This window comes from Chiloscyllium punctatum, chromosome 26 (assembly GCF_047496795.1).
Source record: "Chiloscyllium punctatum isolate Juve2018m chromosome 26, sChiPun1.3, whole genome shotgun sequence".
NCBI classification, from domain to species: domain Eukaryota; kingdom Metazoa; phylum Chordata; class Chondrichthyes; order Orectolobiformes; family Hemiscylliidae; genus Chiloscyllium; species Chiloscyllium punctatum.
The window spans coordinates 30663047-30691001 of NC_092764.1; the positions used below are offsets into that span (position 1 = coordinate 30663047).

The following is a 27955-nucleotide window of genomic DNA, read 5'->3' on the forward strand; positions in this document are numbered from 1 at the left end:
GAGTAAGCATGGTTTCATCAAGGGGAGGTCATGCCTGACAAATCTGTTAAAATTCTTTGAGGAAGTAACTAGCAGATTAGACCAAGGAGAACAATGAATGTTATCTACCTGGACTTCAAGAAGGCCTTTGACAAGGTGCCCCACACAGAAGAGAAGATAAGGATCCATGGTGTTCAAGGCAAGGTGCTCGTATGGTTTGAAACCTGGCTATCTGGCAGAAAGCAGAGTGTGGTGATAAGAGTCCTTTTCAGGGTGGCAGCTGGTGACAAGTGGTGTTCCACAAGGCTTGGTGTTGGGACCACAACTTTTCCTTTATACATTAACAATCTAGATGAAGGAACTGAGGCCATTCTGGCTAAGTTTGCAGATAATACAAAGATGGGTAGCATTGAGAAGGTGGGGAGAGTGCAGAAGGATTTAGACAGGTTGGGAGAGTTGGGAGAAATGACAGATGGAGTTCAACATGAGAAAGTGTGAAGTCATGCTTTTTGGTATGAAGATTAGAGCTATGGACTTTTTTCTAAATGGGAAGAAAAATGCAGAAGTCTGAAGTGCAAAGAGACTTGAGAGTTCTAGTCCAGGATATTCTCAAACTTGCAGGTTGCATCAGTAGTTAGGAAGGCAAATGCAATGATTAGATTAGATTCCCTACAGTGTGGAAACAGGCCCTTCGACCCAACAAATCCACGCTGACCCTCCGAAGAGCAACCCACCCAGACTCGTTCCCCGACGTTTATCCCTGACTAATGCACCTAACACTACGGGCAATTTAGCACAGCCAATGCATCTAACCTGCACATCATTTGACTGTGGGAGGAAACTCACGCAGACACTGGGAGAATATGCAAACTCCACACAGACAGTTGCCCGAGGTGGGAGTTGAACCTGGGTCCCTGCTGCTGTGAGGCAGCAGTGCCAGCCACCGTGCCACTGATGGCATTTAGTTTGAGAGGACTTCAATATAAAAGCAGAGATGTACTTCTGAGGCTCTATAAGACTCTGGTCAGGCTGCACTTGGAGTATTGCATGCAGTTTTGGGCACCATGTTTCAGGAAGGATGTATTGGCCCTGGAGTGTGTTCAGAAGAGATTCACGAGAATGGTTCTAGGAATGAACAGCTTAACATTTGAGATATATTTGAGGACTCTTGAGTCTATACTCGATGGAGTTTAGAAGGATGAGGGGGGTTCTAATTGAAACTTACAGAACATTGGCCTGAACAGGGTAGATGTTGGATTGATGTTTACATTGGTAGGAGTGACCAGGACCCAAAGGCACAGCCTTAGAGTACAGGAAGACCTTTTTAAGAATAGAGATAAGCAAAAACTTCTTAAGCTAGACAGTGTTGAATCTATGGAATTCACTGCCACAGAAGGCTGTGGAGGCCAGGTCATTGAGTATATTTAAGATGGAGATAGGTTTTCTATTGTAAAGGGGATCAAGGGTTACGGGGAGAAAGCAGGAGAATGGGGTTGAGAAACTTATCAACCATGATTGAACGGTGGAGCAGACTCTAGCTGAATGGCCAAATTTCTGCTGCTATGTCTAATGCTCGATAGGTGGCAGGTGTTGAATATTCACTAATGCTTTGTGGGGAGGTAGTCAATCTGGCAGGTGTTGACCTTTTTTTTGGGGAGTGCATTTAAGTCAGATTGTGTGCTTAAAAACTACAAAATAGAGGGTTGATTGCTCCCTGGTTGTCCTCTCATCAACTTATTGAAAGTTCAAAGAATAGAATCTCTGTTATAAGCATTAAATGAATATACTTCCGCCTACTGAAGCTGTTTGCATGCATTAGAACATTGACAAAACCAAACAAGATACCATTTTGTTTGTGTGAGAACCAAAGATAATTGAGTTTAAATCATTAACAATTAACTTTGCTCCAGCAAATCTACTATGTTATTAATAGCTAACTGTTTTGTTGAAGCTACAAACCTGGTGTACTGGTTATTCAAAAAGTCTGTATGGGAACCTTTTGGGGGCAGTTTTGAGGGTCATTGTTTTGATTTTATTGCCTTGTGTATACAAGGATAGGGAGGCTAATTTGGTTTGGCTGTCTGTGTTGCAACAAGTGCTGCATTGCTGCCAATCTCATCTGATCAGCAAATGGTGGATACAAGAAGAATTCTTTAACCACCTGTTAACAATTTTCAAAAAGCATAGAGATTTTCCAGAATCTTGCCCCAGCCAAATCTTGGTCCCCCCCCCCCCACCCTTCCCCTTCACCTTCACCTCTGATGCAAAATATAGGAATTTTAAGAGTTGGATGTTTTCAGTCTGTCCAGATTATGACATAGCTTTCTAGAAATGAATTATGTTGATTAGCAAAGTTCAGAATCCTCTCCAGTGAATGTTCAGTTAGTTCCTTTAAAGAAACCACCCAGGTATATACACAAAATCTGAAATACATTTTTCCATGTTCCTCCAAAACTTAAGTCATCCAAACAACAGAGAAAAAATATTGTGTATGCTGGAAGCTCAAACTGAGAATGCTGGAGAAACTCTGCAGGTCTGGCAGCATCAGTGGACAAAGAAACAAAATTCTGAGCCCAGTATGACTCTTCAGAATGGTTATGAAGAAGTCCTACTGGTTTCTAAATGCTGACTGTTTTTTCATAGGTGCTGCCAGACCTGAATATTAAATATGAAGCATCTGGAGGGCAATGAGTTACTTCCATTCCACCTGTGAGTGATAGAGATATTCAGCTCATGTTATAACCTAAATTTATGAACAATGGTAATACTGGTAGTGGATTTCAATGAAGTATAAAATGGTATTTTTCTTCAGTGGAGGTTGTTATTTTAATGGATGGTTCTAAATGAGAAAATTAATTGAAAATGTGAGAAGTAAATGAGAAGAGAGGAAGAGAATGGGACAAATATAAACAGGAAGTCAAATTGAATATAATCAGTTTTTCCACTGGAGCAGTGTCACCTGTTGTTAACTTTTGTAATTAAAGCCAAATAGTTAAATTAAGAGATTAAAATCAGGATATACAGGTAGTTCTCCTACAAAACCGTGGTTGTGTTCCTGTGTGACACCATGTTATAGAAAATGAAATTGAAATAATGGGGCCTGTGGGAAAAACCAGGCTTGAGGTGAACCACCAAAAATACCAGTAAAAATTTAAACAAAAATAATAGCCTAACACAAACGATAGCACAGTCCAAGTAAATTCTGATGTTTTACAACTGTTGTGTGCTATTATATAGTGCAAGTCATCAGAATCTTCAACAGATTATTCTCAATTGACATCTATATCTGTTGGCTGCACTACATTCTAGCCAATCTTCTGATCCTTGCCCAATGATGACACTGGTCAGATGCCAGAATGAAACCTGTCTTGATAGATCAAGGGCTGAATCTTAATTTGCTAAGTGTCAGTTTTGTCAAGTTTTCAGAGGGTATCACATTGTGATGCTTGAGGACATCTATCACCTTATTTTACAAATCTGCCTGATTTATTACCTACCCCACCCTTTGGTGCATGTCTCTCACATTCTAGCACTGTCATACCATGTGCCATTTCCAACTCGCCATTTCCAACTCACCACTTCCTGGATATGCCAGAACTGACTAACATTTGTGGTACAGCGTCATCTTTAAAAAGATATTGTGCAACCAAACAAGAGCTGTCAGGCTGGAGCTACGCTGTATAGTTCCTGACATTGGCCCTGGACATGGCAGGCAATGGAAAATTGGTGCCTCTCTTTTTGGGCTGGCATTGGGAGATGCTGCTATTGGGGATGGGATGATGCAGAGGCAGGGTGTCATTTTTCTCCCAGGCCAATAAACGACACTATTCTACTGGAACTGCACCAACCTGGAGCAGGGTTACCATCCAGGAGAGTGCAATTTCAACCATCTGAAGGAATGCACAGAATGTAGGAAGAAGATCAATGACATTCTCCACTCTGCCAGTGTAAGTGCCACTATCATTGATATCTCGCTCTGTCTCTGCTACTGTACCCATCATTTCCTGCAACATCTTCCCCACTCAATCTCATTTGCACTAACATCTGACCCTGACTAACCTGAATCTCTTCTGCACAGCCTACTCAGCCCCTCGACATCTCCACACATGCATCAAAAATAACTGTGTGCCACCCATCTTTCTCCCTGTCATCCATGTGCAGAGTTTCCTGACTGACCACCCTGAGCAGTTGACTGACCATGTCCAAACCCCTATACTGATTTTTTTGCAGTTGGTTAGTCACTGAAACAGAATCACAAGGGTGTGCAGATATTCTTTAACACCTAAACATATTTTTTTGAACAAAAAGAGAGAAAAAAGCTCTGGTACAAAAAAAAAGCCAAGTTTCTAACTGCTCTTCAACACTGTCCTTTTACTGTTAGTCAATTCCTGTGAAATTTCACTATTATCTCAACTCTAAGTTTTTGAATTAACATTTTGCTCCCAGCTTCTTTCATAATACTTTTCCAAGTTCACTAGTACAAACATTTCACAATACTGTACCTGTCACAAAGCTCTTCAGGAGAAAGTGCACAAGCCAACTGATCACGTGGTGCTGGCGTGGAGTCCAGTCCTCAGCGCACTGCAACACCCAGTGTCGGCGATGAGGATCATGTAAGAGCGAACGTTGAGTTCCCTTTGTAAGAAAAAGGTTGGCAATTCACAAATCGCATTACAGATAAATCACGTTTAATAAATGCGTGTTACAGGAGAACGACCTGTAAAAGAAAATGATTCAATTGAGTAATGCACATGGGTGTAAAAATCTAGGTTCATAAGCTTCCCCCAAACTGCACTTTAACCAGCTGCACTGATTTTATGAAAATGTTTTAAAATGTGCTATTTCCTAAGAAAGGCTAGAACGCTTTGTTTTAATCAGTAATGCAAACTGATGTCACTATTTTGGTTTGTGCTTCACCACGCTAGAATTATGATAGAGTGCTGATGAAGAATTACATAAAGGAAAGTATAGATACAAAGAAATGAGTTACCATTTTCCCCATGAAAACCTACAATCCCAGTAACACAGCATCCAAATACCTGCTGAAAATATTAATTATTGTTAGTCCTGAATTTGCTTTTTACTGACTTGGACCAATATCTCCTTGTCTTATACTTGTAATTTAATTCGAAGACATGTTTGGATTATCTGTCTGTACATTTATAAAATGCCCAGTAGTTCATTGTCATGCACTGCCTTTAAAGGTTGCAGTTCTACATTTTTTACGAGTTCCTCCTTCAACATAATGGATCACTGAAAATAAATGCAAAATACATCTTGGACTTCAATTTCAGAAATTTGATCCATCATTGTAGTCTGACATGCCTGAATTAATTCTTTATTACTGAATAAGTCAGGCGGAATCACATGGCTTATAAAATTATGTTTGTGAGATCACTTCTGATCTTTATATTTTGCTGAAGGTTGAAGTATGGAGTTCCAAATATTTCTTGTAATTGCTATTTATGCTTGTTATCAGACTGATGCAATACCTTGCCTGAGAAGGCAAATTGAGTTTCGAAGTTCATGCTATGAATTTGTGCCAATGCAACTCAACTTTTCCAGTGCCCAAGGATGGTGCAAGCAACATGGTGGGCATCTCGCCTTTGTCAAGGATAATGCAACAGACATATTTCTGAGAGACCACATTACAGATAATACAACTACATGGATTGGTCTGGCTTATTTGGTACATAGTTTGATTCCTAAATCCAATAATCCAGGTAAGAGATGTAAATCAACAGTTAAATGCAAGTTTAAGGGCTATACATGACAGCTGTATAAAACAAAATTAACGAAAACATCAGCAAATTAAAAGTGAGAAGAATTAGGAATTTAAACAGAGGCTAATGTTTGTTGTCTGACATAATTTGGTCCAGATTACTGCTTGTCTGGGGCTATGAATGTGATTGATCATTAATTGTACAGTGTTTAAGTTGCTGATAAACTAATGTGACAGCATTGCTCATGTGGAGCATAAATTCAACACAAATGTGTTGGTCCTAACGGTTTGTTTAGTGATTTAAGTTCTATGTTAAATTCTGTGATGATATTTCCAAATGTATAAGAAGTGAAACAAAATAGTTTATAACAAGTATTGATAATTTGCTTTATCATCTTTTCAATTTGTAAGTATCCATAAATAATAGTGTAGCAATGCAGTCACTTGTATAAAGTAACATACAGATTTTTTTCCATTATTATCTTTCATCAGGAACTCAGTGAAATAGCTGCAAGCAATTACAACGGAGTATTTTATCTGTACAAGATATTTTGAAATGTGATAAATTTGTACAGTTCATTTGCAATTTAGTTTTGTCTTGCATTTTGCAAAGTGTAATTGCATGTCTTTTTTTTGTGGTTAGCATAAAGAAGACAAAACCTAGATACCTCATGCACAGAAATGTGCAGTTTTAGTTTATGTTGATACTAAATTATAGCTAGAATAATGCTATTAACATCAATTTACACAACAATGCAGTATGATGCAACATTAACTATATCAGGTATATTGGATGAAAAAGTACTTACGGCAAATGTGGCAGGTGGGGTAATAAAGTTGTTGGACAGATGATAACTTTCAGATTTTTACAATTAAGTAGATTGGCCATGTGAATTTAATTTATCAGTATAGGCTGAAGATTTTCAGTAGGTTGATCAATAAATTTTTGCTTTTTGGGCAATATTTGCTGAACAGACTTTTCAACCTGCAAATATATGGCATGAGGATCTGACTAAGGCCCTACATTTACTGTAAAAGCATTTAAATAGACATAAAGTACAAATGTAAGCAATTAATTTCTTTTAATTAAAGTACCTGAAAACATTCTTGTGCATTTGTCAAGGACTGCAATATAATTGCACAATTTGATTTGTCTTTGCATTAAATGTGTGCAAAGTAAGATTTTACTCTCACTATTTGGGTATTAAATATTCAGAATAGATTGCTGCATTTTTTATAGAACCCACTTAAATTTTTTCTAGTGCTAACTATGACTAAGCAGTCTATCTTGATGTATGCTCATGAGTTTGACCACCAAAATGACCTATAGGTAATAAAATTATAATCAACACTGTATGATTTAAAGAGGCATTACCTCAAAGGAAAATGTTTGATAAACTCGTCACACTAGGCCAAGAAATCTGTATGCTATCTGTGTCAATAACATTGCTAATGTTATTTTTCAAGTGAATTTCATAATTTTTGTTTTGTAGTACTAACAAATTGAAATAGTTTTTTAACATCAGTGGTATACTAAATACATTAATGGTGGAAGTATTCATTGAATATGCAGTGATGGATGTAAGAAATTCTCTGTCTCATTGGATCTTGAAAACATCATGAAAACAGACCCTTCAGTCCAAATCGTCTATGCCAATTAGATATCCTAAATTAACCAAGTCCCATTTGCCAGCATTTGGCCCTTATCTCTCTAAACCCTTCCTATTCATGTATCCATCCAGATGTCTTCTAAGTGTTGTCATTGTACCAGCTTACAACCATTTCCTCTGGCAGCTCCACACGCTCATACACTCACCACCCTCTCAGTGAAAAGGTTGCCTCTTGGGTACCTTATAAATCTTTCCCCTTCTTCCCTTAAATGTTTTTTCCAGATATAATATTCTGATCTTACTGATTCTTTTCTTCACATTGTTTTCTTTTGCAAGTTCTTTACCCATTTTAGTGAAACTGCCATCTATCTGTTGAAAAGGTAATGGTACCAAACCAGAACAAATTTCATATTGCTGTCCTATCACTATATTTGATGAAGTGTTTATTGCATGAGTTTCAACTTTCAATTTATAGTTGATATGCAGGCCCTTCAGTTATTGGCATTAGCAAAATGACTCAATCACTGCAACCTATTCACTAGTAAATGGATGTAAATGTTATTTCATCTAGCCTCAGAAACCTGTTGACATAACAAACTTGCATCAAAAAGTGGGAAGTATCCAGCCACAATGTTTATCTGTTTTCAATGTATTCTGCTAAAATCTAGAAATCCCTCCCAGCCAACTGTTTATTCAGAAATTTTACATTCCTGAAAGTCTTGTACAGAACTTAAACCAAAACTCTTTGTATTTCTTTTTTCAGCTCTCACTTGGTTAGATGGATCTTGCCTAACTTACAAAAACTGGCTTGTACAGCCATCCTCTTCTCCAGAAGATTGTACCTATATTCGCAAAGCAAGTGGATACCTGAATTGGCTCATGACCAACTGCAACAGCATGTTTTCCTTCATCTGTGAATTTGGTATGAATACTTTGATACCAAACTATGGCAGAAGGTCTTGTTAATAGTGAAGAGTAAAGAAATGCTTTAGGGTGCTGTTTTATGGGCTCCATTGTTAGTTGTGTGAGGTGAGAGTCATAATTCTCCAGGTAGATTTCCTGCAGTATATGCACCTGCCAGTGGCCATTTTTATAGCGGAGCAGTGAATAAGGCCTAATGGATTTGAAGTCGAATGGCAACTCAAGGGTTGTGTTCCTACTTGGCTGCAATTTTGAGGGTAGTGGAAGGAGTTCAGTGACAGTAAGAAGCCTGTCATGTTGTCCTCCTAGCCCTTGAGCAGGAAATGGCACTGACCCCCTTTGTGGCCACTATGGGCTGGGCCCCTGAATCCTCCCTACTCAGTGAGGGGAAGCTAATTGGAGTGTTAGCTATGGGGCTGTCAAGAGAGTGATTAGCTCCGAGGAAATAAAGGAAGGGACACTTTAACCATGCTGGTGATATCAGGACTCAAGTGTTGCATCAGATCTTCTTACAAAATGAACTCATGCACTCATTCATCAGCCCCCTCTCCCCAACTCTTTCCTCACTGATTCTGTCTCTGAAATTCCCTTTAAACTTGGAAGACTTTTTAACTCTTGGATTTCCATCATGGAGCATGTCTTTCCTGTTGGAACAGGAACCTGCACTCGTGCAGGATAATGTTATAAATTTCCTTTCTGGTGCACAGCTGCCACGTTAACATATGCTTTCATTTTTGCAGTATCCTGAATTGCCAGCCCAGGAAATGTCTTCCTCATAGTATGCTGGATATCTAAGCCACGTAATTTCTTCTTGACCATGTCTTGAATTGTTGGATATTGATCATCCATTCTCAGTGGTGACTTCCCTCAAGTTGTTCACACCATATATCCAATCTGAGTAAACAGAGTTTACAATTCTTAATCTGTCAGTAAATCTGTCCTGAAGTGTGTAGACTCCTTACTTTAACTTATTACTTAACTCAACTCTTTCATTTGATATCACTGATTGTAGTATTTGTGAAACCAGCATATTCACTTCCTAAGTCGTCTTATTTGAGGATTGGTTCATGCTTAGCATAATGTTTTTATAGCTACTGAGGATTCTTCATTGAAAGCTAAGAAGCTGAACTATTTTGCTTAACTTGACTCTGCTCAGAACCTGACCCCACTACTGTTCACAATGCCATGTTGCAGTTTGAACGTTGGAGGTTCATGAATGAGCTCAAGTAGGTATGCTGCTCATAAGTTATCATTGTTGGTGTTGCCTTACAAACTTGTTGACTCTTGCAGGTTTAACTCTCCTCCGTGTTGACAGCAACAGAAAACATTTCTGCTAATCAAGCATAGTTGCAGGTTGTCATCTTGCTGAGAGTATGTGACACATTTCTTATGTCAACCAAGATAATCTCAACAAGAGTCTGCCTCCTGTGTTGATTCCATAAGCTTAGACCAGATCACCTACAGTATGGAAACAGGCCCTTCAGCCTAACAAGTCCACACTGCCCCTTCAAAGACTAACCCACCCAGACCCATTTCCCTACATTTACCCCTGACTAATGCCTAACACTATGGGCAATTTAGCACAGCCAATTCACCTAGCCTGCACAACTTTGGATTGTGGGAGGACACTGGAGCAAACCCACATAGACACAGACAGAATGTGCAAACTCCACACAGACAGCTGCCCAAGGCAGGAATTGAACCCAGGTCACTGGTACTGTGAGGCAGCAGTGCTAACCACTAAGCCACCAAGCATCTTATGAAGGATTAGTTCATACTTAGTGGTGAGTCTTAGAGAGTTTTATGAAGTGCTATTATTCTTTGACTGGTTGTTCCACAACTGATTGTTCAGTAACCAAATGTTCCTTTACCTATAATTCTGTAGCTAGTTATATCTAGACCACTGATGTTTTCATTTGAAATAGTTTGATTCCTTCTACCATTTGAAAAGGATTGAGATCAAGATATTAATGTTCAAGAGTGATCATTCTTGATTGTGAAAGGCATGTGAGTTCTCTACTATCTGATGTCCCTTATAATGGAGAGTTGCTTGTAGTAAACTTTTAATCTTAAATTCTATGCCTCTTGGAGCTTGTAGTTGCACAGCTGATCGCTGTAGACAGTGTGGTTTCAAGCATGGTACACTATCTGCTAATATTGTGACACTCACCCTTGAATTGGTGTAAATGTAGTGAGAATCCTATTGCCATAAAATCCCCTTGCTAAAAGGCTAGGTGTGGATCACTTATTTTAGCCAGAGAAACTTTCGGTGATGAAGTGGGTTTGGTCCACAATTCCTTGAGGAATAGATGCTGAATTCCTCGGTTATATCCTGCATTTTCAAGAATTTTATTTGTTCTGATATTAAAGTAATTGCCAAAGGCTTTCATACTTTATAAAATAATCTATTGCTTCTTTGACGCAAATGCACTTTAACTGAACTCTCGATGGAAAGTAGTATATTAACTTATTCAGCTTCAGATTTAGCATTTTATTTGAAAGTTATTCTGCATCTCAAGAACTGATTTCTTCAAAATATCTAACTCCGTGATATATTGGGTCCATTTCTGAAATTATGTCTTCCTGGCAATATTATTTCTGATGTCATGTATTCTTAATATGATTATTTACTTTCCTTGATTTAAAGGCTTCTAACTTTGAAATATAGCACTGCTGCTGCTTTATACCTCTGTACTAGAAGGGTTTACCATGTTTCTGCAATCAAAATGGAGTATTTCCACCTTCTGTTAGTTAAATAGGAAGATGAGGCAGGTGAATGCAGAACACTAGGATTGCCTGTGGGGTGGACCTGTACAAACGAGGTGGTAGCAGCTGAGTGGAGCTAGCAGAGTTTCTTGTGGAGCATTTTGCTGTTAGAGAAGCTTTAATCTTAACAGCCCAGGGGTGTAAGAATCAGGCGAGAATAATAGAGTTAATAGCAGTATGCACAAAATAGAATTGGTTCTAATATGACATGAAAGTTCCGTTCTTGAGTGACATCGAGTTATAAGAAAATTGTGCAATAGCCGCACCATTTAGACTAATGAGACTGGAATCTTGCTATAGCCAACACAGGTAAGGAAAGTTTGCATTCTACAAATATCGGTCTAAACTTTTCAATTTGAGTTGAAGAAACCTGCATTATAGCAGAACCGACTGCACTGTAAGAGACAGAAAGTACTAGAATTGAGAACAGTATATTAATAGGTGGAGTCAGAGCAGAGGAAAAATTAGACTTTTCTAAATCAGCATTGCACTACATGTATGTTGTTGCACGGAGAATAAAAAACTAATGTTGGTGAGTTATAGGCACAGATTGTGATGTGGAATTATGATGTTGAGATGACAATAGCTGACTGAAGGAAGAGCGGGATGGTGTGTTAAATATTCCTGGTTTCAAGATGTCCAGGAAAGACAGCAAAGGCAAAAAACAAGGAGAGGTGGTACTCTTGGTTAAGGAGAGCACTGCAGTACTTGAGAAATAACTTGTCCTAGACTGGTCAAGGACAGAGTCAGTTTGGTTTGAGCTAAAGAGCAAGCATTGTGCAATTATATCACTCTGTGTCATCATCAGCCAAGCGACTGGTGAGAAAGATGTAAAAAAACAAATGTGCAGGGAAATCACAAAGAAGTGCAAGCAATATGGTGTATTTATAATGGGTAAATTATAGTTGCCCAAATATAGTGTTAGTGGGATAGTGGTAGTGTTAATTGTAAAGGGGCAAGAAATCTTAGATTGTGATCAGGAGAATTTCTTGCAGCACGATATGTCCAGTCCAACAGGAAAGAAAGCATGTTATACCTGGTTCTTAGAAATGAAGTTGGCCAATTAGATCAAATGTCAGTGGAAGGCCATTTAACAGACACTGACAATTGTAATGTTTATGATGATGTTGGAAAGGATATTGGACATCAAAGTAAGAATAAATTACTCATGGTAATAGGGGGAGGCAGTGATATAAATGTAAAATCATCATTGTCTTGTCAGACCATAGAGCTGCTCCTCCACTAGAGAGAGAGAACTGGTGGTTTAATCTGAGGATCACTGAGCCTCGGTGAGGGGAGAAGTTGAGAAGCAAAGTCCTTCGTAGTGACATCAACTGGTTTGGGAATTGCACCCATGCTTTGGCGTCACTCAGTGTCACAAACCAACTTTCCAGTCAACTGACCTCCATTACAAATGGTGACACGTATTGCAGTGGCACCAATAAAGGCATATGTGATGGGAAACAGCTCCATTCCCTATTTCTAACTAGTCTGCTTCAATTAGCACAGAATTCAATTAAATATAAAAATCAAACAGGAACAAGGCATTTTCATGATATTCCACCTAACTTAGCTAAATATTATTAAAATAGCTATTGATGTCTCATATGCTAAGAAGAGCCAGGAGGGGACATGAGAAATCATTGGCAGATAGGATCAAGGAAACCATAAAGCTTTCTATGGGTATGTCAGAAATAAAAGAATGACTCGTGTAAGATTAGGGCCAATCAAGGACAATAGTGGGAAGTTATGTGAGGAGTTTGAGGAGATAGGAGAAGTGCAAAATATTTTTCATCAGTATTTACACCGGAAAAAGACAATGTTGTCAAGGACAATGCTGAGATACAAACTACTAGACTAGATGGGATTGAAGTTCACAAGAAGGAGGTGTTGGAAATTCTGGAAAGTGTGAAAATAGATAAGTTCCCTGGGCTGGATAGGATTTATCCTAGGATTCTGTGGGAAGCCAGGGAGGAAATTGCAGAGCCTATGGCTTTGATCTTTATGTCGTCATTGTCTACAGAAATAGTGCCAGTAGACTGAAGGATAGCAAATGTCCTCTTGTTCAAGAAGGGGAGTAGAGACAACTTGGTAATTATAGACCAGTGAGCCTTACTTCAGTTGTGGGTAAAGTATTAGAAAAAGTTATAAGAGATAGGATTTATAATCATCTAGAAAGGAATAAGTTGATTAGGGATATTCAACATGGTTTTGTGAAGGGTAGGTCGTGCCTCACAAACCTTATTGAGTTCTTTGAGAAGGTGACCAAATAGGTGGAAGAAAGTAAAGCTGTTGATGTGGTGTATATGGATTTCAGAAAGGCATTTGATAAGATTCTCCATATTATCAAATCTTGCACAAAATATGTAGGCATGAGATTGAGGGTGGTTTAGCAGTTTGGATCAGAAATTGACGAGCTGAAAGAAGACAGAGGGTGATGGTTGATGGGAAATGTTCATTCTGGAGTTCAGTTGCTAGTGGTGTACCGCAAGGATGTGTTTTGGGGCCACTGCTGTTGTCATTTTTATAAATGACCTGGATGAGGGCGTCGAAGGATGGGTTAATAAATCTGCGGATGAGATTAAGGTCAGAGGAGTTGTGAATTGTGCTGAAAGATGTTGCAGGTTACAGAGGGTCAGAGGTGCAAATGGAGTTTAATGCGGAAAAGTGTGAGCTGATTCACTTTGGAAGGAGCAACAGGAATAAAGAGTACTGGGCTAATGGTAAGATTCTTGGTAATGTAGATGAGCAGAGAGATCTCGGTGTCCATGTACATAGATCCCTGAAAGTTGCCACCCAGGTCGATAAAGTTGTTAAGGCATACAGCTTTTATTGGTAGAGGGATTGAGCTTTGGAGCCATGAGGTCATACTGCAGCTGTACAAAACTCTGGTGTGGCCACACTTGGAGTATTCCATACAGTTCTGGTAAACGCAATTTAGGAAGGATGCGGAAGCATCGGTAAGCGTTCAGAGGAGATTTACTAGGATGTTGCCTGGTATGGAGGGAAGGTCTTATGAAGAAAGGCTGAGGGATTTGAGGTTGTTTTCATTCGAGAGAAGAAGGTTGAGAGGTGACTTAAATGAGACATATAAGATAATCAGAGGGTTAGGTAAAGTGGACAGTGAAAGGCGTTTTCCTCGGATGGTGATGGCTAACATGAGGGGACATAGCTTTAAATTGAGGGGTGATAGATATAGGGCAGATGTCAGAGGTAGTTTCTTTACTCAGAGAGTAATAGGGGTGCGGAACACCCTGCCTACAACAGTAGTAGACTCGCCAACTTTAAGATCATTGGATAAACCTATGGATGAAAATGGAATAGTATAGGATAGGTGGGCTTCAGTTGGTTCCCAGGTCTGCGCAACATCGAGGGCCAAAGGCCTGTACTGCTCTGTAATGTTCTATGTTCTATGAGTGGGACAAAGTTGTTTAAAATTTTAAACAGAGGATCATACAAAAGCACAGGAAAAAGTTAAAGGGTAATTGTATTGTTCTAGCAATGATCCAAATGGGTTTTGTCTGTGCTGCAAACTTCTGCTGACCTGATGCTATTTCAGATACAGATCTAACACCTTGCTTTACAAACTTAACATACATCAGTCCTGATAGCAGCATATCGTTATATAATTATCTTTGCAAATACCATGTGTGAAGTAAAGCAAGCTAATTTTATGCCAGTTGGATTCTAAAGCTGTCAGCAAATAGTAATTATCACAAATTATTGTGAGCGTCAATAAAGCACTTTGTGTGATTTAACAAAAACCTTTTGCAGTGCAGTACGTAATATGAATTTCGTGCTTGGTATAGACTCCAAGATGCCACCTATCTATTCTGTTTTCCACATCATCCCCCCATTGGAATGGCAGTTCAATCCAAACCCAGAAAAATTCTCATGTACAGTTTATACAGGAGATGGAAAAATGTCCTACTTTTACCATCAACAACAGTAAGTAACCTTCTAATACTTTAAATTTTGCTTTTCTTTATTTGTCATGGTATGCAAATCTTGAGTGGAGTGTTTTGGGCATAAGTACATAATATAATACTGCTTGTATGAATAACGTAGCTTGTTTCCATTATAACTGACTCATTATAGACTATTGTTTCTTCAGTTTCTTTATTCTATTTCCCACAAACTTGGGAAAAAACTGAAAAGTAAGAGAAAAAAAAATCAGTGAGGGAAGTGGGAGCTAAAAGTAAGATAGGAGAGTAAAGTTAAAACAGAGAAAAGTGAGAAACAGATGAAAGTATGGCAGCAAGACAGAAATAGTAGTTGACAAGTAAGAGAATGAGAAATGCAAAACTGAAAGAGGAAAATATGTGAATGATGTTGAAGATCCATATTCTGATCGTGTAGTGTTAAGGTAGATGATGAGCCATTGAATAGCAGAGCAGGCTGATGAGCTGAAAGGCTTATACATCTTTGTAAGTTCCTATTTGAATAAAATCACCTTTACTAAACAAATTGGAACAAACAAACTTTAATGAACTGACCTCCACATAAACTCAACCCTGTGTGCTTTATGGTGCAAAAGGACTATCGTAATATTAATTTATCCACACAGCCACACTTTAAATATTTAACCTTTCAATAAAGTGAATGACTAAGTAAATATATTGATTTGTTCTTGGTATGATTTGTCTTTCACTTTTGTTCCTGTTTTTACTTTAATTAGGTCGTTTACAATGGCACACCTGTACAACGCTTTAGGTGTTTATTCCATCTCCATTGAATGTAAAAACAGCAAAGACGTTTGGGCAATTGGCAAATCCAAAATTGTGTTGGAGCCAGTTAATAAACCTAATGGCTTACAGTGTTACAGTCCCAGTCTACTGGACACAATTCGTAACTGTGCAGTTCAGTATGGTGACACATTGTGGATTCAGACAGAAAAAGAGAATGGTATAACTTACTTCTGATATCTAATACTTACATTATAAGCTTAAATAATTAGATGTTTATGTTGAATTTTCATTAAAATTAACAGTACAATAATTTTTTATGGGACAATAAAAGGATATTCTATTTTATAATCTAGTCTATATATTCTATACTAACTGACGACCACTCCTTGACTCCTCCACTGTTGCTCAAGTTTATCCAACACATGGAACTAGATGAGCATAATCTTTCTTCGATAGATTATGGCCAAGTCATAGGTTGTTATTTTCTGTTCCTGTTCCAACTTCAATTCCCTAACTATTTCTTGCGTTTTCTCCTTGGCAACGGTCTGAGATTTATCCTCATGTCGTATTTGACACCAAGTAGAGCTTCTGACCACATTTTTGTGTCATCACAAGGACTGACTTTTCCAATTTCATAACATTACCCAGCCTTGTCCTAGTTCAGCTCAACTGCTGCTGAAACCATCTTTCATATACAATTTGTCAGGAGTTTCTATCCATGAACGTCTACAGAGGAACCTTGATTATCCGGCATTTGATTATCCAAATATCAGATTATTTGGCAAGATTGCAAGGTTCTGATCCTCGGCTAAACTATGTTATTCAGCATTCGATTATCCGGAATTCGATTAACTGAATGAAATGCTCCCCTTCCGTGTCCTTTGGATAATTCAGGTTCCTCTGTATCCCAAAGAGCGGTCAACTATGTCAAAAACAAATTCCTATCATGAAAAAACATTGCATTACTTATTTGCCCAAATTTTCGTTGTTTTGTTAAAATTCATTTTTAATTATCTTTTTCATGTTTTGATAGCATTTCCATGATGATATGACACTGTCCTATAAATATCTTGGCTGATATTATTTGTGTGGCTCTGTCTCCTCTTTGTTTATTGAGATAGGTCATGTTACTTATGCAATAATAAGTCAAAGAGTGAATTTGTAGCTACCCTTTGCCACATGGCATAATTGGGTCATTGTTGTAGCAGTTGTCTGGAAAACAGAAATGTTGCTTCTAACCAAAGATTAATTTAACATCAAAAGCAAAAGCAAAGTATTGCAAAAGTTTAGCGACTCAGGTAGCAAATTTACAAAGAGAAATGGAGATAATGGGCAAAATGTGAATGAAAGTTCTCGCAGCTGCCAGAAAGGGTTGGTAGAGGAGCTTGCTGGGCTAGGGCAGCATTAAGTCTCAAACCTGCTTCTTAGCAGCGTTGGCTTTTCCGCACTCTTTAACTCAGCCATAGTTTTAGAATCCCAATCCTGGGTTTCCCGGCCCGTCATGCTTGGGGAACGAAGATGGCCCTCATTATTCTGGATTGCTGACCAGACAACATGAATATTTGAAAGTTCCCTGCCTAATCTCCCTCACCAGGTTTTGGAAGCCCAAAGACTAGGAAGTTGGGTTCAAAGTATTGCTGCCATTGCCAGGATGAACTGGAAAGGTGACCATAATCAACAATTCCAGAAAAGCATCCAAAGCATATACATCTGTGCCTGTGAAACAATTCATTGTGAAAGCCATTTAAGTAATCTGATCAGTTTTGTTATTTTATTTGATTTATCCCTTAACTGTGTGTGTTTGTCTGCCTGTCTTTACTTTGAATGTTCAGGTTTAAAGCAGACACTAATCAGTTTAACATGCTGTTTAATTTTCTCTCTGCTAAAGTTATTGCATATTTAATAAATAGTTAAGTCTTATGTTTAAGACACAAAACCAGTGTCTGGAAATTAATTATTCTCAAAGTCTGGGATTGATTATTCAAATGTCTGATTGATTATTCGAACTATTGAAATAACTGTTGGGTGTCTCTGACAGTTTTAATTTTACTGTATTGCGAATACAGAGGTAGAAAGGTTAATTTGGCTTAGCTGTTTGTCTTGGTGTCATAACACTGGGCAACTACATAGCAGATGTAGTATAACGTAGACAAGTGTGATGTTTTCCACTTCAGTAGGAAACACAGAATGGTAGAATATTATTTAAATAGTGTTAGCTTGTGATCTAGAATAAGGGCTCACAATCTCAGGATATAAGATAGACTATTTAGGACTGAGATGTGGAGAAATTTGTTCATTTGGGGAGGAGTGAACGTGTGAGATTCTCTATCACAGAAGGCAGTGGAGGCCAAGTCACTGAATATATTTAATAAATAAATAGATTTCTAGACTAAAGGCATCGAGGGGAATGGGAAGAGGGCAGGATTGTTGCATTGAGATAGAGAATTAGCCATGCCCATTGAATGACAGATGCAGACTTCTTAGGCCAAATTTTCATCAGAGTCATACCAGACTCGAAACGTTAACTTTGTTTCTTTCTCCACAGATGCTTCCATATCTGCTTAGTCTGTTCGATATCTTCGATTTTTATTCCATCCCTAACTTTTTCAATTAAGGTTTTGCCCAGTGTTCTAGCTCAATGACATTTCATCTGAATTTTCATTTTTAAAATATATTCATTCATAGACTTTGTTGGCTTGGCTGATTTGGCTGGTATTTCTGTCCATTCCCAATTGCTCTTGAAAATGTGAGCCACTTTCTTGAACTGCTGCATTTCATGTGGCATAGTCCACCCAAAATACCATTAGAAAGGGTTTTGATCTAGCAACTGTGAAGGAACAGTGATATAGTTCCAAGTCTGGATGAGGTGTGTAGCTTGGAGGGGAAACACACAGGTGGTGGTCTGCCCATGCATCTACTGCCTTTGTTCTTTCTGGTGCTAGATGCTGAGGGTTTGGATGGTGCTGTTGCATAGAGTATGCCGAATCATCATTAGTTCTGCTGTCTGATTGACCCCATATAGTGTTGTATGTATGTAGAATACATACAAAAATATGAGATTAACCTAAATATATATTCAGTCCTATTTGGTTTCAAACCAAATTTGTACAAGAACTGCAGTGCATCTGTTTACAGGAACTCTTCATCCATTGCAAACCTATTGATGGTGTACTGCATTACCACTCAATTTCCCTGAGCTATTACTAAGACTAATCTGACACCGCAATTCCAAAAGCTGAATAGACATCTGACCGAGGTTGTTGATGATTTAAGAATGTATTGGAATAAATGTACAGGCACTGAGGGACCTTGTATTTAAAGCATAGATGCCGATAACATAATGAATAAATGAATAGAAGTGCTGGTAAAGTGTAAATGTTGGGAGATAATTTGATCTTTTCCCTCTCTTTTCATTTAAAATTCTTGCTTTCCTTTCTTTGGATTAAGCATTCCCAATAAACTGGTTGTATTGTAACATTTGCAATACAAAGGAGAAAGTGAGGACTGCAGATGCTGGAGATCAGAGTCAAGAGCGTGGTGCCAGAAAAGCACAGCAGGTCAGGCAGTGTCCGAGGATCAGGAGAATCAACATTCTGGGATTCTTGATGAAGGGCTAATGCCCGAAATATCGATTCTCCTGCTCCTTGGATGCTGCCTGATCTGCTGTGTTTTTCCAGCACCACGCTCTCAACCCACATTTGAAGTACAAATCCAATACACAATAATACAGCAGATACAAGTTTTATTAAATAAAATTAAGTTATTGAAGCACTCAATTGACTGTAGAAAACTAGGAGGTTTAGTTTGGTTTCAAATTGCATAGACTGAACTGAATCATGCAGTTAATTGCTATAATCTACAAAAAAAATGTTAAAACACATGAAAGAATTTTAGTAACTGCACTGGTTTATATATGTATGTCTTGTATATAATTTTCATCATTTTTTCCTTGTAGGTTTCAACTTGGCTTATACTATGTCAATTGGAAATACCACTCTTCACGCATCTACTCTGATACCAGGAGTTATTGTTATAGACGGGTCTTCGCAGTCCCTTATTGGACCAGGTCAACACAGTGTGACTGTTTATGCACGAAATAGCTCCATAGAGATATCTCAAAACTTAACAATTCTTCTACTTCTCAAGATCAGTGGTTTGAAGGCTGAGTTGGAACCACATGCCCTGAAACTGGGCAACAATGTCACCATAAAGGTCTCTGTATCTCAGGGTTCACCAATAAGTTTGCAGTTTGACTTTATCGATTCTCACAACATTTTGTCTTATACAGCGAAGAGTTCTAATGGTCAACTTCCAGTTTATACATTTTTGATGCAGAAGGAAGGTAAATGTTGCATTGTTATTGGGGATTGGGTTTAATTTTTGTTTCAGAAATAAGTTATGTAACATAACTTTATTTGAAGCATATGATACATCCCACAAAACTCCATTATTTGTCCATGAATTATTTACTGATTGCTGATCAAATTTATAAATCGCAATGCTCAATAAATTGATTGGCCCATTTCTTACATTCCTTTACAGAAGAAACAGACACAAGAAATATGAGGAAAAGTAGGCCATTTAAGACTTCTTTGCCCATTCAATAAATCATTGATGACCTGAATGTTGCTCAACTCCACTTTCCTGCTTGCCCTCCATAATCTGTGACTTCCTTGTACATCAAAAATCTGCCCAACTCTGCCATGAACATATTTAATGACCACTGCTCTGAGGTAGAGAATTCCACAGATTAACAACCATCTGTGAGAAGAAATTCCTCCTTATTTCTATCTTAAATGGGAAATCCCACATTTTGAATTGGCATTTGTTGGTTCTAGGTCCATCCTGAGGGGAAACATTGCCCATAGCTATCAATCCTGTCAACTTCTCTCAGGATCTTGTATGCTTCAATAAGATCACATTTCACTCTTCTGAAATTTAATGAGTGTAGGCCCAAGGGCTTAAGCCTTCCTCATAAATCAATTCTATTTTGGGAATCAGCCCAGAGAACTTTCTATCAGCAGCCTCTAATGCAGCTGTATATCTCCCTAAGTAAGGACACTAAAGCCATGCAGAGTACTCCAAATATATAACCTCCTGTACAACAACCAGCAGACTTCCCTACTTCTATACTCCATTCTCCTTAGAATATAAGTCAGTATCCCACTGGTATTCCCATTACTTGCTGTGCCTTTATGCTCACTTTTTGTGATTCATGAACCAGGACAGTCTGATTTCTCTGTACTGCAGCATTTTGTAATTTCACTCCATTGAAGTAGTCAGCTTTTCTATTCTTCCCCAAGTGGACAATCTCACATTTTCTCACATTATACACCATCAGTCCCCTGTTTGCCTACTTAAGTATTTTTCTACATCCCTTTGGCTGAACCTTATTTTTTATGGCTAGTTTCATCAGGTTTAACTGAGGGTTTCTTTCCTTGAGGTCTAACTAGATCTTCTGGCATATCTTACAAAAGTCACCTCATTAACTCCCTAAATCACCCCATGATTTCCATCTTGCTCTATTTTGCCACGCACCATTCCCATAATAATTTGTCTTTGCTGGGATATCCCAGAATTGACCAACGTCCCTTGGTTCCTGTACCTTCTTTAAAAACTGATTGTGTACTGGGACATCACTGTCAGTCTGTGGCTGCCTTGCACACCACCTTCTATTTGCCCCAGACTGGGCAGTCACAGGAAATCATTACCCCACTTTGCAATAAGGAACCAGCAGTGGAGGCCATGACACCAGACCCTGCCAGCCTGATCCAGATTAGTGCAGTCCTAGTCTGGAGGAATGCCCAGCACTCTAGGAAGAAGGTCAATGACTTAATCCACTCCACCATTGTAAGTGCACTCCACCATCTTCTCTCTGATGCCTCACACTCACGCTCCACCAGTCTCACTACTGCCTGCAACACCTTCCCTCATTCACTGTCACCTACTCCAACCTCCGATGCCACTAATCCTGCATGCCCGCTCTGCTGCCTGTTCAGTCACTCAGATCACCTCCCCACCTGCACTAACAGTAACAGCTGTAGCACAAACTTTCAGCTTCCTCAATATCTGCCTCTATATCATTCCAGGAGGAAACTAGCCTGCAATAGGGCTACAACATGCCCTTATGTGGCTTGGATCCTGACTGTGACTGCTCTGAGTGTTGATTGATTGTTTCCAAGCTCATGGATATTAAAAGTTGCCCTTGACTTGTGCTGGATTAGTGGTGCTGGAAGAGCACAGCAGTTCAAACAGCATCCAAGTAGCTTCGAAATCGACGTTTCAGGCAAAAGCCCTTCATCAGGAATAAAAAGCTGAAGGACTTTTGCCCGAAACGTCAATTTCGAAGCTACTTGGATGCTGCCTGAACTGCTGTGCTCTTCCAGCACCACAAATCCAGAATCTGGTTTCCAGCATCTGCAGTCATTGTTTTTACCTCCTTGACTTGTGCTTACATACCCTTTTGGCAAGCTTCATTGCTTGACTTGACTGCGACTCTATGACTGAGAACTGTTGGCGACCATAGCTTTGGATGTGTTGCTAAACAGCACAGCAATACTGTGAGCCTGTTATCTCTTGCTGAATGATCAAAGTGCAAATAGGCAAGGCAAGGAAACGGTACCCTCTACCTGTCTTCACTTATCCCCACTTGACAACCCTGCCCCTGCCACCCCCTTTATCTGCAGCTCCCCCTACACCTACCTCCAGTCCTGAAAAAGAGTTACCCCTGAAAAGTTGACTTCTCCACCTCCTGATGCTGCCTGGCTTGCTGTGTTCTTCCAGCACCTGCAGTTTATTTGTCTCTAAGGAAGTGCAACGCAGACATGCAGTGAGCATCCAGAAAGGCTCAGAGTGAGCGATCAAGCACTATGAGAGCAAGTGAATGGACAATAATACTATAAGATGTAAGGGCAGATGTTGACCATTCAGTCCATCAAGTTTGCTCTGCCATTCAATGGTATTTAAACAAACCTGAGATGCAGCATTGAAGTACAGAAGTTTACTGAGAAGTATACATTGCCTCAATATGTGACAGTTACATAATAGATGCAGCAAGTTGCTCCTGACATTGAGATAGGCCTCACTGCAATTGGTACGTGTTGAAATGGTTTGCCATTGTTTGAGACATTAAATACACTGAAACTGGTGTTTATCGTATCAATAGTCAAGTTCTTTGTGTTTTGTCAAACAATGCAAACCCTCAAGAAATGATCCTTGCACTGTGAATGTTGGTACTTTTATCTGGGAAGTGGATAGTAGTGTAGACATGGAGAGGGTCCTGTTGTTGCCATGGTTGATGCATTTGGCATTTCTCACTCTCATTCACAAGTATTGAAAATCCCAATTCATCTGTGACCAGCACATTTGATTCAAGTGATAGTGCCTTGTGTGTTTCATACCCACTGGTTTGTCATGGGCATGACTATGGACAATGCTGTCATGCTTTTGGCATTAAGACTTGTTTGCCCTTGAAAATCATTTGTTGATATATGCCAAGTTCATCTTTATAAACTAAAAATGAATGAATGTTAGATACTTCTTTACTATTGTTGGAGTGGGGTTGGGAGAGTGATCCTTGAGCCTGTGGGCAGGGATGGGGTAAGTCCTGTCCCTGGAGAGAGGACATTGATCCCTGGACCTGGGGAAGGGGATGGGGACTGCCCTGAATCTAGAAGGTGGGGTGGGTGGCTGGTGAGGGGAGTGAGGGGTTTGTGGGCACAAATTTGATTTGTTTCCAGAAGGTGTGAATGGTCTAGCCTGAGCTTTAGGTGGTCTTACCTCCCTGTACTTTGGAAGGTGGTTTGATGGTGGACTGAAGCGTTGAATGTACCACACGATCATGGTTCTGAGACTTTTATTGGATGGTAGAGCTTTTCTCAAACATTTTTGATTCACAATACATTTTTTACCTTTTCCTTCTCTTGGTAAAGTAGACAGGGACTGTTCAGAAAGAAGTTCCAGTGACAGTGAAGTCATGATAGTCAGTGACTAGGTGCTATTATTCACATTCATCTGCTGTCCCCAACCATCTAGATGATGGGTTTTGAAGATGGAACACTGGAGTGGGCCCAGGGGTCACTGCTTGGCAGAGTGGGCCCAGGATGGGAGGTCACCCTCATTGAGTAGCTCCAGAGACACCAGAGAACGATCAGAGGGGAAAAGCAGTCTCCCATTTGAAACAAAAGAGTCAGGAAGGTGCTGGGAAAATGTTTAAAAGTGCACATTAAGATCTGTTTATAACAAAGGAAGCTGCATTTGATGCCTAGACATCTGCATAGACAAAATTAACAAGCTGTGATCACTTTGGAACACTTGACAGTTCAAGGATAATCATCTGTTTTCAGAATTCCACCCTGTTTGCATTACTTTATGTTCGTTGATAGTCTGCTGCAGTTTTGAGCATTTCAGAGCATGTTGAAAGTTCACCTTTTTCTGGTCTGGTGACAAATCAACCTGGAGAACCTAACAAACAAAAACCCAAAGAATTGTGGATGCTGGAAATCAGAAAATAAAACACAAATTGCTGGAGAACTGAGCAGGACTGGCAGCATCTCTGGAGAGAACATAGAACATAGAACATAGAACAATACAGCACAGAACAGGCCCTTCGGCCCACGATGTTGTGCCGAACTTCTAACCTAGATTAAGCACCCATCCATGTACCTATCCAAATGCCGCTTAAAGGTCGCCAATGATTCTGACTCTACCACTCCCACGGGCAGTGCATTCCATGCCCCCACCACTCTCTGGGTAAAGAACCCACCCCTGACATCTCCCCTATACCTTCCACCCTTCACCTTAAATTTATGTCCCCTTGTAACACTCTGTTGTACCCGGGGAAAAAGTTTCTGACTGTCTACTCTATCTATTCCTCTGATCATCTTATAAACCTCTATCAAGTCACCCCTCATCCTTCGCTGTTCCAACGAGAAAAGGCCGAGAACTCTCAACCTATCCTCGTACGACCTACTCTCCATTCCAGGCAACATCCTGGTAAATCTTCTCTGCACCCTCTCCAAAGCTTCCAATCTTTCCTAAAGTGAGGCGACCAGAACTGCACACAGTACTCCAACTGTGGCCTAACCAAAGTCCTGTACAGCTGCAACATCACGACTCTTGAATTCAATCCCTCTGCTAATGAACGATAATACTCCATAGGCCTTCTTACAAACTCTATCCACCTGAGTGGCAACCTTCAAAGATCTATGTACATAGACCCCAAGATCCCTCTGTTCCTCCACCTGACTAAGAACCCTACCATTAACCCTGTATTCCGCATTCTTATTTGTTCTTCCAAAATGGACAACCTCACACTTGGCAGGGATGAACTCCATCTGCCACTCCTCAGCCCAGCTCTGCATCATATCTAAGTCCCTCTGCAGCCGACAACAGCCCTCCTCACTGTCCACAACTCCACCTATCTTCGTATCATCTGCAAATTTACTGACCCACCCTTCGACTCCCTCATCTAAGTCATTAATAAAAATTACAAACAGCAGAGGACCCAGAACTGAACCCTGCGGAACTCCACTTGTAACTGGGCTCCAGGCTGAATATTTACCATCTACCACCACTCTCTGACTTCGACCGGTTAGCCAGTTTTCTATCCAATTGGCCAAATTTCCCTCTATCCCATGCCTCCTGACTTTCCGCATAAGCCTACCATGGGGAACCTTATCAAATGCCTTACTAAAATCCATGTACACTACATCCACTGCTCTACCCTCATCCACATGCTTGGTCACCTCCTCGAAGAATTCAATAAGACTTGTAAGGCAAGACCTACCCTTCACAAATCCGTGCTTGCTGTCCCTAATCAAGCAGTGTCTTTCCAGATACTCGTAAATCCTATCCCTCAGTACCCTTTCCATTACTTTGCCTACCACAGAAGTAAGACTAACTGGCCTGTAATTCCCGGGGTTATCCCTATTCCCTTTTTTGAATAGGGGCACAACATTCGCTACTCTCCAGTCCCCTGGTACCACTCCCGTTGCCAGTGAAGACGAGAAGATCATTGCCAACGGTACTGCAATTTCCTCTCTTGCTTCCCACATAATCCTAGGATATATCCCGTCAGGCCCGGGGGACTTGTCTATCCTCAAGTTGTTCAAAATGTCCAACACATCTTCCTTCCTAACAGGTATCTCTTCTAGCTTATCAGTCCGTTTCACACTCTCCTCTTCAACAATACGGTCCCTCTCGTTCGTAAATACTGAAGAGAAGTACTTGTTCAAGACCTCTCCTATTAAGCAGAGTTAATGTTTTAAGTCCAGTGACCCTTCTTCAAAACCCTTCTCATTGAGCTGTTTGCATTTCTGAATCTTCTTAAATGTCTCCTTTCTGCCAATGTTGTAGTGCATTGTCTTGTTGGTCACCTGTGCTTCATTCTGAGGTCTGGCCCTATTTCTTGCTCAAAGCATCCTTTATTGGTGCAGATGTAATAACAAACCCAATGAGCTTCTCTGACAGTTCTTTAGACTCCTGCTGAAAGCTGCAGCATCTTCTGACAAGCTAATCAATGGAGTTGATGGCTGCATGGCATCCGTTAAGTCTGTTAAGTTTGACATTAGTCTGATCTTGAGTTTGCCTTTGACAGAACTTTTCTAGATCTTTCTGATTATCCATGGAAAGACCAGACACCTTAATTTTGTGAAGTCTTTCCTTGAAAATGGCAAGCAATGTTTTTAGAACTCTTTTCTTGGTATTATTTTTTCATATAGAACAGATTACATTCATTGGACAGCTGTAATTCAGTAAACCTGTCTTTGGAAGACAGTCAAAAATGAGGTTTCCACTATCCACGATCCCACCTTAAAAACATTGGACTGTATCACTGTCATTGATGTGTCCCTGATTTTGTGTCAGTGTAAATTTAAAACCATTCCTTCAGTTAAGAACACAGATTCTGCAGCTGCTGTTATCAGAACCTGTTACTAATGCATTGTGTACACTGGCTGACAGAGTGTTCTTCCAGCTTCTTAGATACATTATACTTGCTTTGTGTTGCAGCTCAGAAAAGCACTGCAGTCTTATTTTCTTTTCCTTTTTTGATGAAGGTAATCTTAGAAATTGATGTGGTATTGCTTACGTACTCCCATAATTTAAAAAACTGGCTATGGATGTTGTGATATCGAAGAAGCCAACAGATACTTACTGCAACCACTATATAGAAACATTGCATGCTTCAAGTGCATAAGTGTCTGGGTTAACATTGATATTTTACAGTGGTAGAATTTGCTTTCTGTAGAGCATCATGTTTTAAGGGATCTGACATAAGATGCAGTATGAGACCTTAACATCCTCAGGTCACATGTTGTGTTGCAGTGATGACATTGAGCATGTCGTTTAAATGCAACTGTGGCATACAACAAAACATACTCTTCCCCTTGCTTTCAAATTCTGATATAGTTTTGACTTTCCCTTTTGTATCCTCCTGTAGGCCTACAGGATACCTGCGTTCTTTCACTTTTGGCCTTGTGAACATCCCAATCCAAATTTTAGGAACACTGCCATCAGTGGCTATTTATTCAGATTCTTAGGCCCTAAGCTTTTTAATTTTTTTCCTTAAACTTCTTTGTCGCTAAGTCACTTTCCTTCTTTAAGACACTTCTTAAAGCACTCGTCACCTACTGGAGTATCCCATTTTGCACTTTAGTCTCAAAGTCTGTTTGATAACACTCCTGCGCAAAATCTTAGAGCATTTTACTGCCTTAAAGATACTCAATAAATACAAAGTCATTTTCGATAGCTTTGATTAACTTTGAGTTCCGTTGAAAGCTGATATTGTTACCCACTTACCAAGTGCTCATTTATCAATAGTCCATTCATGTTCAGTCTCTGGTCACTTTATTAAATGGAATGGGTGCTAGAAGTCTCAAAAAGTCTTCCCATCCCTCAGTCAAACACTTGAATATTAATTGGTATCAATGTTGTGTTTCAGAATGGATTAAGTTGGGAAGGGAAGGAAGTGAATAAAATGACGTTTAATTTTGAGAATGTTATGTTGCATTGTTATTTTCAGCTTGCCATTTTTGCCTTCTTTTCTCTGCCAATTTCAGGTACATTTCTCGTGATGGTAACTGCTACAAATATCTTATCTACCGAGCAGTTTATTGTTGGCCACGTCATGGTTACAAATGATTTCTCTAAAAGGAGCACTGCGATTAGGAAAAGAGCCTTACCCAATGTAAGTAATGAAAACTGATTGTATGTTTAGCTAAAAACTACAATGTATTTATTTGAATAGAGAAGATGATGGTCTATAACCA

General features: G+C 39.5%; 1 protein-coding gene across 1 annotated transcript in view; it reads left to right on the forward strand.

Annotated features, from left to right (window-relative positions):
- Nucleotides 1-13944: 13944 nt before the first annotated feature.
- Nucleotides 13945-27955, forward strand: part of LOC140453232 (polycystin-1-like protein 2) — a 113280-nt gene continuing 99269 nt past the window's right edge. The window contains exons 1-4 of the mRNA XM_072547807.1: nucleotides 13945-13958; nucleotides 15677-15903; nucleotides 19642-20028; nucleotides 27746-27873. Of these exons, the coding sequence (XP_072403908.1) occupies nucleotides 13945-13958; nucleotides 15677-15903; nucleotides 19642-20028; nucleotides 27746-27873 (756 nt within the window). The remainder of the gene's footprint in view (nucleotides 13959-15676; nucleotides 15904-19641; nucleotides 20029-27745; nucleotides 27874-27955) is intronic.